Here is a 12,507-nt window from a genome sequence, read left to right as displayed (position 1 = left end):
TGGGTGGGGAGGTGGAGGTGTGTGTGGGGGGGAGGGGAGGTGTGGGTGGGGGGGGGTGGAGGTGGGGTGGTGTGGGGGAGGTGGAGGTGTGTGGTGGGGAGGTGGAGTGGGTGTGTGGGGAGGTGGAGGTGTGTGGTGTGGGGAGGTGGAGTGGTGTGTGGGGGGGGAGGTGGGATGAGGTGGCGGTGTGTGTGTGTGGGGAGGTGGAGAGGTGTGTGTGTGTGGGGAGGGAGTGTGTGTGTGTGGGGAGGTGGAGGTGGTGTGTGGGGAGGTGGAGGTGTGTGTGTGGGGGAGGTGGGGGGTGTGTGTGGGGAGGTGGAGGTGTGTGTGTGTGTGTGGGGAGGTGGAGGTGTGTGTGTGTGGGGAGGTGGAGGTGGTGTGTGTGGGGAGGTGGAGGTGTGTGTGTGTGGAGGTGGAGGTGTGTGTGTGGGGAGGTGGAGGTGTGTGGTGTGGGGAGGTGGAGGTGTGTGTGTGTGGGGAGGTGGAGGTGTGTGTGTGTGGGGAGGTGGAGGTGTGTGTGTGGGGAGGTGGAGGTGTGTGTGTGTGGGGAGGTGGAGGTGTGTGTGTGTGGGGAGGTGGAGGTGTGTGGGTGGGGAGGTGGAGGTGTGTGGGTGGACCAATGGTGACATCAGTTAATAAATCATCAATTATCAATATAAAGTGCATAGAAAAAATGTCTGTTATCTGCTCACTAATTAGATCAAGTCAAGTGGGATGATTGTGTAATGCCTCCTAAACATACAATATATGATCTATACATAAACTAACAGCATCTAATGTACAATCGGAGGCTCTTAGCAAATAGATTTTGATTAAAAAATTAAAAACCTCAAGATGAATGTACGAGTGTATAAAAATATCCCCCAATATGCCAGGCCCTCCACATTGAATATACTTACCGGGTCCCCGCACCGCTGCTGCAGCTTCTCCCGTGCGCAGATGAAAACATCCTGTGTGCCAGTCAATAGCAAGAGTGCACGGGGAGAAGCTGCAGCAGTGGTGCGGAAACCAGGAGCAGGGTGTGGGGACCCAGGTAAGCATATTCAATGTGAGGGGCCTAGCATATTGGGGGCATTTTTATCCGCTCAGATAACCCCTTTAAAGGAGAATGGAACCCATAAAGATAATGACTACTACCATTATTACATCTCCAGGTGAGAGGTACACTCCCTGCTTTTTATGGGTTCCACTTTCCTTTAATTTAGATGCTCATGAACAGTAGAGATAGATTTCCATCCATACTGAAGTCATCTTGTTGGTGGAGGGCATGGATATTTTTGTATCACAATCTATTTGCTAAGAACATGATTGTACGATACATGGGGTGTTAGTTTATATATGGATCATATTAATAGAATGCTGCTACATCCGAGTAGGGGTTTCACTATGCAGGATGCACCAATTAATTCAGTTGCAATATATACACAGACGTTAAAAGGGGTTGTGCTGTTAACTGCAAAATGCTCTTCACATTGAGCTAGCGCTAAGTATTTTTGCAATTACATATCGTTCCCACAATTGCACTATTTTCTGGCTCTCGCCCCTGCACAAATGCCCTTCCCCCTGACTTGTTGCCCTACAGTTTCCCATGGACACAGCCTTTAGTTTGGTCCCGATCTCAGATTGAGCATGTGCGTCTCTTCATGTTCACCTATCCAATTGTCTCTCTTGCTGTTAACAGAGGAGGCTGAATGGAGCCTGCCTCTTCAGTGAGATCGTCGCTCCTCCTCCCTGTCACAGCACAGAGGAGGCTTCACCATAAGTACAGCCTTCTCTCCACTCCCTCAACCTTCTCCCTGCTGTGACAGAAGCAGCACGATATAGGACGATGACTGCGCATGCCGGACCTTAGGAGTTGTCACTTGACCCTTGGGTGATGTATATTTTTGTTTTATGTAGTATTGATCTAAATTAAATTGGCTTGATACTTGGCCAGATACCCGCGCATTTGCGGACGTGTAACATTAGTTGCTACATCAGTATTTTCTCTGATTTCAGTTACGATGCATATAACTGAAAAAAGGGGATAACTCTTTGTTGGGAATTTTTATATTCCCTAGTTTGATATCAAGCCAATAATTTATAAGTTTTGTTGCAATACTACCATTATCTGAAAGATTGGTCATCATTTTTGGGCGGAGCAAGGGCTCATATCTGTCATCTTCTTGATTGAGTTTTCCGCATAATCCATTGATTGTATATCTCTCACAAATTTAAAGCTGTATTGCATAATATTCTTGTGTTGGTTGAGTAGTGTTTTGGTGGTATCATATAGTAGTGAATTCTGGGTACTGCATATCATTGTATATTACTGAAATTTAGGTTGATTCATTTTTGTTTGTATTTTAACCTATTGTATAATAAACCATTTATATTTTTGCATAGACACTTGTACCCTGTTTTACTGACTGCACAAAATAATCAGGTTCTTGATTGAACTCTGAGATGTTTATGTCCATCTCACGGGTCAATATAGTTTGCACAATTTTTCTTTTGACCCGATAATTTTTTTTACATTTATATAAAGCATTTGCTTTATATACCCGACAGAATTCAGCCTTCTCTATGGATTGATGTCCGGCTAATTCTCAGCATTTTTTCCCCCGAATTGCGGCTGGATCTCCGCTGGACCCATTTATAGTTAAAGGGGTTATCCAACCCCTAAATGACCCGCCAAATGTTGCGGCCTTCTATTGGATGTTTTGATCCGAGCTACAGGGAGATGCAGCGGCAGCCGTGCAGGAATCCAGAGTGATGCGGGTCCTGGGAAGAAGGCAAGTATAATGTATATGAGGGGCCTGCGCATTGGGGAGGGGGATTCATTATAGAGGTTAGATAACTGTTCCATCCGGCAGTGCCAAATCTGGAGAATTCCGGCACGGCTGTTCTCTACCGAAACAGCCTGATGCAGGCATGAAACTAGCCTTAGCCAGCTTTGTATAGGTCTATTTAGTTTGCGGTTACAAAATATCCACAGTGAGATCCGCAGCTGGCCCCCATAACATCGATACCTGCAGTAACAGACAGATCCCCCATAACAGTGACCTCCACAGCACCCACAGTCCCTGTATTGACCTCCACAGATCCTCACCACCATAATGATGGTGGGATAAGTAAAGCACACACGCAAGCCTGAAAGCAGTGCTTGGAGGAGTTCTACACGCAAAGTGTGCTCATGGGAATTTTATTTTCAGTGCTACACTACACAGGTAAATCATGTGCTCCAGGGTGCGGGAAGGCCCAGAAAAGCTTTTTAAAACAGCCAGTACTAGAGAAACAGCAGAGGTGCAAAAACGGGACAGGAGAAAGCTGTGGATACACAACTAGAGAATTGATGCATTTATTACATGTCTTGCAAAAGTCTTACTTAGCACAAGAAATTTTCCGTCACAGTATTCTAACTAGAACCGTCTTTTTTCATGTTCGCCTCCCGCGCATGTGTCATAATTGTAGTATGTCACACTGAATTGCTGGGCAATCCAGTGTGCATGACTACTACTCCCATGTAGTGCATGGCATCTGTATAGTGCAGATGCACTTCAGATTCCTGCACTATACAAACATATACATATATGTATATATATTAGAGTCAGTTTGAAATAAATGAGAGCTATTGGGAGGTTTTATATATATGTATATCTCTTTTGATGACTAATGAACGTTCCATTCAGGTGGTTTGAGAACTTACTTGTGTTTTCTAATAAGAACGTTATTTGTGCCTTGAGATGCAAGATATGTGTATATGGTCTATATTTGAGAACTATTACGATTCCTTGTAAATCGAGTCGACTTTGTTGTATATGTTACTATGACCCATCCATGTGCCCTTACTTGACATGGCGGCTGTGGAGTGTCCGGCGATCTGCGCATGCGCCGTGCTCGGGTGCCGCCGATCGCTCCGGAATGACGATTGTCGCGCAGGAAATGCGTGACCGTCCTCTTCCGGACTGGCGTGGCGTCACCGGAGGTGCGGTGATCAGTGTGGGGGGGCCGGACGCTGCTAATAATCGCCATGCGGTAATGTTCAGGTGAGCTTGTGGAGTTTAATTGAATGAGAGTCCAAGAACCAATTAGATGTATCCACTTGACCTATTTAAGACAGCAGTTCCATCTGACCAACCAGTACCCCTTGAAAAAGCTGTACGTGAAACGTGCGTTGGGGAGTGGACCGGTGGTGCTGCTATACGGTACATCTAAACCAAGTGGTCAGTGTTTCTTTTATTATGTGCTGAGTTTAACTCCAATTATCCTACTACTTCAGCTTTGACAAATGTGGTGTGTATTACCACACTAACTTAGTGACAAATTCTGATGTATAATGCATGTAGGTATTCTTTTGGTAGTTATGAGCCATAGCTTTTGGATATTATATATCCTTTAATTGATGACCAACTGGTAATATTTATGCACTTGCACTTTATATATATGCATCGACAGTTCACCATTGGTCCTCTTGGTTTTTAATGTGTATTGTAACCCGTGTCTATTGTTCTATTGTGACCAGTGCTGATCATGTGTCCTTTTTGTGATTTTCAAATAAATGATGTGATTTTTGGACTACTCTAGTATCACTCGATTTATTTGTATTATACTTGTCTCACTCCTTATGGTCAGTTATATTACTTAGCACAAGACCTTTAGTGATCAATTTAGGACAATGCTGAAATTAGAAATTCATCTGAAATTACTGCCCTTTTGGATTAATTTATTTTATTAAAAAATATGGATAAGTATAAGCAATGTTAACAAATTACCATAAAACTGAAATATGCATTCAGAGAGCCAAATACCTGAATGTCTTGAATATTTGCCTTCAGCGTCTTGCCTACTTTGCTCACGTTTATAGTACTTTTCCTGCAAGTGAAAACATATCCCATTCTTAAGATGCATTAAAGGGGTTGTCTCACTTCAGCAAATGGCACTCATCAAGGAGAGGAAGTTAATATAAAGGCACTTACTAATGTATTGTGAATACTGCTTCCTTTGCTGGCTGGATTCATTTTTCCACCACGTGATACACTTCTTGTATACAGGGGTTATGGCCACTGCTGCAGCGCAGATACAAGGTGGCTGGGACAGGAGCTGTTGCGCATGAGTGCCTATGTGAGCTCCCACAGTCCTGATGGTGCTTTTTCCTATAGCGTGCAAGCACAGCCACCGCTGCTGGATTCCAGGGTGGTCGTAACCAAGGAAACGAGCAGTGTATAATGTGATGGAAAAATGAATCCAGCCAGCAAAAAGCAACAATAGGGACAATTACAAAACATTAGTAAGTGCCTTGTATTAAAGGGGTTCTCTGGGCTCTCTTTTATTGACTAGTTATTCTCAGGATAGGTGATAATATCAGGTCAGCAGGGGTACAATACCCGGCACCCCCGCCAATCAGCTGTATGAGGAGACGGCACACGTGCCATCTCTATTCCTGCTCACCGCTGCTGTCTATGGCAGGAACAGGAAGAGAGAAGGGAAAATCAGCAGGGGAGTCAGGTGTTGGACCCGCACCAATCTGATATTGAGGACCTATCCTGAGAGCCAGAAGAACCCCCTTTAACTTTATCTACATGATAAATGTAATTTGCTGTAGTGAGACAACCCCTTTAAAGGGAATTCATTATTTCTGATTAAGAAATTATTCATGAAGCCGACGGAACAATAATCTTACAGTTCTAGTAAAGTACTTTTATAGTGCAAAAATGGTGAGAGGGAGAAAAATTGCTGTATGCAATAATGTAAGAGTGAAAAGATCACCATAAAAATCCAATGCCTTCGGCCCACAGCATGTTGTAGAGCAGGAGGAGCTGAGCAGATTCATATGTAGTTCTGTAGGAAAAGACTCAGCATAACGTAGTTCATTTATTTAAATTCCTGCTCAGTCAAGGAGGCGGTCCTATCAGTGATTGACAGCTATCTGTGTATGCAGTCATAGATGGAGGCTGTCAATGATAGGACCTCCTACTTCTCCAACTTCAAAGCCCAGAATAAGGAGGAATATAAATGAAAAACAGTTTACGCTTACATCTTTCCCATAAAACTATATATCAATCTGCTCCTAATCTATAACCTGATGTCTGCAGCTCAGATGCCACGTTCGGTGTGACAGGTTCCCTTTAAACTGGATGTCAGTAACCTGGTCTATAATGTGAGCAGGACTGGATGCCTCCGATTGAGGGGGCACAGCGTCAATACACACTACACCCTGGCTCTTGCAGGACTGCATCATTATCATCTATTGTAGTCCAGCGTAGTGAGGCCCCACTCAGTCAACCCCCCAGGCAGCTCCAAGTCCTGCTTACATTTCTGGAGAGGTTGCCTCTCCTAAAAGTTCTACTCGAAACTCCAGGCAATAACTCTGCAGCAACAATTCTTAGGACTACATTGTACCATTCCTTTTTGAAGTTATGAATGAATTTCTAGCAGTTTTCAATGAAGGTCCAGATTACTGATTCCATTGGGGGTGGGGGGGTGAAGATGTCACTACACAGTCTGCCACTGACAGCACAAATTGGGTAATGTGGACATCCTTGCCCATTCAGATATTGCTAGTTTTGTAAGGCTCTGTCCAGCCCTATTCACTAATGGTAACCGGCAGAGATGGGGCCGCATTCCAGCAAATATAAAGAGAATCGGCCAGGAGGAAAAAAAAAAAAAGCGTGCAGCGTTTTTTTCCCGGGCAATTCTCTGTATGTTTGCCAGAACAAGTATCTTCACCAGTCCCCCTTTATAGTGAATGGGGACAGACAAATCCTTACAAACTTCCGGCAATGCCAGAATGCACAGCGACCCGGCAGGCTGTTCCCTGCAGGATCGTCACCGGTAGTGTGCAACTAGCCTTATAGCAAATTACTAGAAAGAATAATGAATGAATGGGCCAACAAGTAGTTGCTGAAAGAGACAGGACAGGTTACAGGTCCTCTTTAAATATCCAAATGTGGTGTACAGTTCCTACTGCTTCTACATAGCCTGTGTGCACTACTCGAACCACTAAAAGCTTTTTTTTTTTTTTTTTTTTTTTAAGAAATAAAAAATAAAGGTAAAATACCTGTCTTGGCTTTGTGTTAATGTTAAACACATTCACTGCTGATTCCAACTCCTCAGTCAAATTCTGTACAAGTTCAGCCTCTTCTGGAGATGTAATCACAAGGTTTTCCTTTGAATAAAAAAATATTACAAATTATGAAAATACTTCTGTAACAAAGATCAATTGTCAGTTATACTCCTTGCAAAAAGCATATTCTCAAAATTATAGAAAATAGAAAACAAGATCACATTTATGTATTTGGCTACCTTAAACCCTCGAATATCAGAGTTTTTTGGCTTTGCATTTTCATTTTTCTTCCCCATCTTTCCAGAACCATAACTTTATTTTTTCTTTGGCATAGCCGTATGGCATACAATGCAGTAGGAAGCGGGGGGATGAATTACAAATGCGGTGGAATTGGAAAAAATAAATGCAATTGTGAGTTTTATTTCTACCATGTTCGCTATGCGACAAAACTGACCTGTGCCCTTGTGTAGGTTTTTTTGTGTTTTAATACTGAAAAAGTAAAAACTTTGAAACAAAATTATATATAGTCACTTCTACTGAGCTGTGTGGGGGTTAATTTTTTTGCAGGACAATCTGTAGTTTGCATTGATACCATTTGGGTGTGTGCATGACTGATTAAAATTTTAATAAATGTTTTTGAAAGTTCAAAAAAGTTTCAAATTCAAAGTTTGATGAAAAAAAATTTGAAATCGGCCATTTAGATTTTTCCTATTATACAGGCATTTTTTGGACTCAGCAGCGCCTATTATGTTTTTTTTATTGTTTACGTATTTTTTTTCTTCTAGAGAAAGTAGGGTGTCACTTAAAGCGAACCTTTCACCTGCATTTCACTTAATAAACTATCAAAAGTACCTTACAGATCATCCTCATTGTGTTATCATACAGTCTTGTCTCGCTTTTCTGCCATGTATATGCATGAAAAAAAAATAGCCTTATAAAGTACTCTTCTCAAGCTCCACAAGTCACGATAGAAGTCAAGGGGGTAGCCCTTCCCTCACTCCAGGTTGTAACTCCCCTGCCCTAACCCCGCCTCTATGCAGTCTAATTGACACCCGGCTCAGTCACCGGGACCGCGCTTGTGCAGGCTGCGCATGCGCCGCCGGCCTCAGTAGCAGCGCAATCCCGCCTATCGCGCGGACTCAAGTGCGATCCTGTAACTCAATTACAGGACCACCCTACAGTCCATCTGGCCGTGCTTGCACACTATAGAATATAGCACCAGCCTATGTCAGCTCCCACAGTACCAGCCACCAGAGAGGCCGGCACTTTTCCCTATAATGTACAAGCACAGCCAACACTGGTGGATTGCAGGGAGGTCGTACCCATGGAAATGGGCAGCATATAACGTGATGGGCAGCGGGAGCGTTCCTATGCAGCGGCCTTCCCCTCTGCGGCCTCAGCGATCGCGGGTGGCGGCGCTGCGATTGCCGTCGCCCTCCCTCTTCATCTTCTGCCCTGGGAGACATCTCCCATTCATAAACCCCCTATGTGCCTCTTGGACCGCGGCCGTGGCCCCTTCTCCGCTAGAACGTGGCGGCGGTCTGTGGGGGAAAGGGTCAACTCTTCTGCTGGGTGGCTGGAGGGGGGTGAAGCCAAATTTTTCCACCGCGCTCCCCTGTCCTGCCTGCTCCATCCGGAAATACAGAGGCAGTGCATGTGTTTTCCACCCTGAGAGGATAGTCCTTCTCGCTGCAGATCGCCTCCCCGCCACATCCTGCCCCTGGCGACACGTTCCAAGGGTTACTCTACGCCACTCTGGTAGGACCAGCGCTGCTCCCCTCCTCTATACCTTCTCTGGCTCCCTGCTCTCGGTCATGTCAGACCCAGCGGATCCCGCACCCCAGGTCCTTGGTAGGGCTACCCATTATGCCTGCACTTCATGCAATGTAAAGTTTCATAGGGGTCAAGCAAACCCCCCCCTGTGCCTCATGCCAGGCCACACACAGCGTGCCACCTCAGTCGCAGTCCACTGACTGATCTGTCCAAGATCTCCCAATTCCCCCTTTCCTTAATGGGTCACTTTGTGGAGACGTAGTCACCTGCGCAACCTGCTCTCTCCCAGGGCGCACCATCCAGGAGCAGGCACCCCAGCAAGCGTCCCAGGCAGGAACGCCCCTCCTCCTCGGATGCAACGCCTTCTTCTCCTTCCCCCGGTTCGCTGTCCAGGGCGTCCTCGTTGGTTGGAGACCATTCGTCCGGAGGAGAACTCGCCGAGTCAGACACTGATCTGGATCCGGACCGCTCATCCTAGATGGCCGCCTTAGTGGTCAGTCTGGTTTCGGCAATCCAGGACACCTTTCAGATTCAAAAGGAGGGTCCTTCTTCCAGTCATCAGTTCATTCCTGAGAAGCAAACAGGCTCCTAAGTCGTTCCCAGTACATGACGATTTTTCTGTCCTCAGCATGGAAACAGCCAGGTTCACGTTTCCTGATCCCCAAGCGGCTGGATCTTCTTTATCCGTTCCCCTCCGGATTGGGTGGGTAAGTCTTCCCCTCCAAAAAGGTGGACCCGCCGGTGGCTCGCCTGGCCAAGAATACCACTATTCCGGTTGCGGACGGCTCCTCTGTGCAGGACCCCGTAGACCGACGGGTTGAATCGCTGGCGAAGTAGATTTTTTCTGCCACCGGTTCGGCACTCAGCCACCCACGCTGAAGCGAAAATGGGACGAAGGCGGTTTCTGAATGGGCCCTGCACTTACATGAAGCTTTAGATTCGGACCTTTCCCGCATAGACCTCCAGGCTTTGGCGGCCCAGATATCCCAGGTGGGGAAGTACCTTTGTGAGGCGTCCCTGGACGCGGGTTCCATGGTCGTGCGGTCCTCCGCCTTTGCCGTCTCCATTCGACGGGCACTTTGGTTGAAGGCCTGGCAGGCCGATTCTTACTCTAAACCAGGGATGTCAAACTCCCATCATGCCTGGGCATACTACAGCTATCAGGGAATGATGGGAGTTGTAGTTTTGCAACATCTGGAGGGCCATGAGTTTGACATCCATGCTCTAAACGTTCCCTTCTCTGGTTCTCGTCTTTTTGAGCCCAAACTTGACGAAATCATTTCTGAGGCCATGGGTGGAAAAAGCACCCATCTTCCACAGCACAAACCCAAGCTTCCTTTCCGACCATGTCCTTCTGCGCCTCGCCAGTCCTTTCGTCGCTTCACGGGCACCCGACCGGCAACACCTAGGAGCAACAGCGGAAGCCTTCATTCAAGCCACAGCCCGCCTGGTGTTCCCGAGCGCAGCCTCAGCACTCTTCCTCTAGCAAGCAATCCCCTGCATGCAGGTGCGCCCCAACCTTCCTGGGTGGTGTCGGCTCCTTCATTTTCAGGAGGTTTGGCAGGCCCACATCTCAGACGCCTGGGCACTCGAGGTAGTAACTTCGGGCTACAAGTTGGAGTTCCAATCCATGCCTCCAAACAGTTTTTTTCAGGGTTGGGGAGGAGTCTTTGGCACTCGGACGGCCCAGGGCGTATGGTTTCCGACGGAGACCATACCATCGATCAATGTCCTGGAGCTTTGTGCAATTTTCCTCTCTGCGCCATTGGTCTCCCCTCCTGCGGGGCCTTCATGTCAGAGTCCAGTTGGACAATGCCACGGTGGTGGCATAGGTCAACCATCAGGAGGGGGTGGGGGGGGGCACTCAGCTCAAACGTCATGTCGGAGGCAACGAGGATTCTCAGGTGGGCGGAGGCCCATGTTCCGACCCAGTCTGTGGTCCACATTCCCGGTGTGGTCAATTAGATGGCGGATTTCCTGAGTCTGACGACGATGGATCCCGAGGAATGGTCTCTTCATCCGGAAATATTCAACGCTAGCTGTCATCGCTGGCGACGCCCGGACGTGGATCAGATGGCTTCCGGCCTCAAATCACAAGCTTACGTGCTACTTTGCCCACGCAAGGGATCCCGCAGCTTGCGGAGTGGACGCGCTCATGGCACCATGGGACAGGTTCACGTTCCTCTGTCTTTCCGCCGTTGTCCCTCCTGCCTCGGATCCTCCGCAGGATCAAGTGGGAGGGTGTTCAGACCCTCCTGATCGCTCCAGACTGGCCGCACCGGGCATGGTACTCAGATCTTGTCCTCCTACTAGGGGACGTTCCGTTCCTGCTCCCTCTCAGACCCGATCTTCTGTCGCAAGGGCTCTTCTTCCACCCGAGTTTAGATACTCTTCGTTTAACTGCCCCCACTTCATCCGTGGGATCTCAACTTGGTATTGGGGGTTCTGCAAGCTTCTCCTTTCAAACCCTTGCGGGAGGCTTCCCTCCGCCTGCTGTCCTGGAAAGTGGCCTTCCTGGTGGCCATTACATCCATATGCAGGGTTTCAGAGTTGGCAGCTCCGTCATGCAATAAAGCATTCCTGGTCTTTCATCAGGACAAGGTGGTCCCCCCCATCCGGTCCCTTCCTTTTTGCCAAAAGGTAGTGTCGGCTTTTCACCTCAACGAGGACATTGTTCTGCCATCCTTTTGCCCTGGGCCCTTCCATCCGAGAGAGGTGTCGTTACACTGTCTAGATGTGGTGCGGGCTCTGCGGATTTACCCTTCGGCCGTTGCTCCCTTTCGGCGCACGGACACCTTGTTTGTCCTTCCGGAGGGGTCTAGGAAGGGTTTGCCGGCTTAAAAGGCGACGATCTCCCGGTCGATTCGCTCCACTATTCTGGAATGTTACCGCCTTCGGGACAGGACGCCCCCTCCGAGAATCACGGCCCACTCTACCAGGGGACTTGGATCCTCCAGGGCTCACTTCCGCCGGGCGTCGGCAGCTCAGTTGTGTAAGGCCGAATGCACAACGTTTTTTCACGACCGTGAGCTGTCCGTGGAACCACGGGCTGGATTCCTGCTGAGAGCAGGAGCGCATGGAGTCATTGGTTGCTATGACACCGTGCGCTCCTTGCTGCCGCCACAGTACAGTAATACACTGGTATAGATCATACCAGTGCATTACTGTATTGCGGCGGCAGCAGGGAGCGCATGGAGTCATAGCAACCAATGACGCCGTGCGCTCCTGCTCAGCAGGAATCCAGCCCCTGGTTCCACGGACCGCTCACTGCCGTGTGCATTCGGCCTAAAGCCGCGACCTGGTCTTCCCTCCACACTTTTACAAAGTTTTACAGGGTTCACACTGTCGCTTCTGCGGATGCCGCTCTGAGCTGCCTGGTCTTGCAGGCTGCAGTGTGATGACTGTCACGAGGTTCTCTACCTTCTTCACTCTGTTTTGTGTTCCCTCCCCAGGGACTGCTTTAGGACGTCCCATGGTCTGTGTCCCCCAATGATATAAGCGAGAAAATGAGATTTTGTGAAACTCGCCTGTAAAATCTGTTTCTCGCTTGATTCATTGGGGTACACTGCACCCATCCCGTTTGGGTCCGTTGACCGTGGAGTTGGTTGATGTTGTTTTATCCTTCTGCTTCTCCGAATGCTTTTGCACAAACTGAAGGGGGTATAGCTGGCGGAGGAGGAGCTAACAGT

The 12,507-nt window shown here is 47.9% G+C and overlaps 1 protein-coding gene across 2 annotated transcripts in view; it reads right to left on the bottom strand.

Moving 5' to 3' along the window:
- LOC122938072 overlaps positions 1–12,507 on the bottom strand; it is a 116,915-nt gene that overhangs the window by 46,117 nt on the left and 58,291 nt on the right. For both annotated transcript variants that reach the window (XM_044293355.1, XM_044293356.1), the window contains 2 exons: positions 7,040–7,147; positions 4,791–4,854 (listed from right to left, as the gene is read on the bottom strand). In XM_044293355.1, coding sequence (XP_044149290.1) covers positions 4,791–4,854; positions 7,040–7,147 — 172 coding nt within the window. The remainder of the gene's footprint in view (positions 1–4,790; positions 4,855–7,039; positions 7,148–12,507) is intronic.

Source organism: Bufo gargarizans, chromosome 5 (genome assembly GCF_014858855.1).
Source record: "Bufo gargarizans isolate SCDJY-AF-19 chromosome 5, ASM1485885v1, whole genome shotgun sequence".
In the NCBI taxonomy this organism is placed as follows: Eukaryota; Metazoa; Chordata; class Amphibia; order Anura; family Bufonidae; genus Bufo; species Bufo gargarizans.
This window is presented reverse-complemented; position numbering and strand designations above follow the sequence as displayed.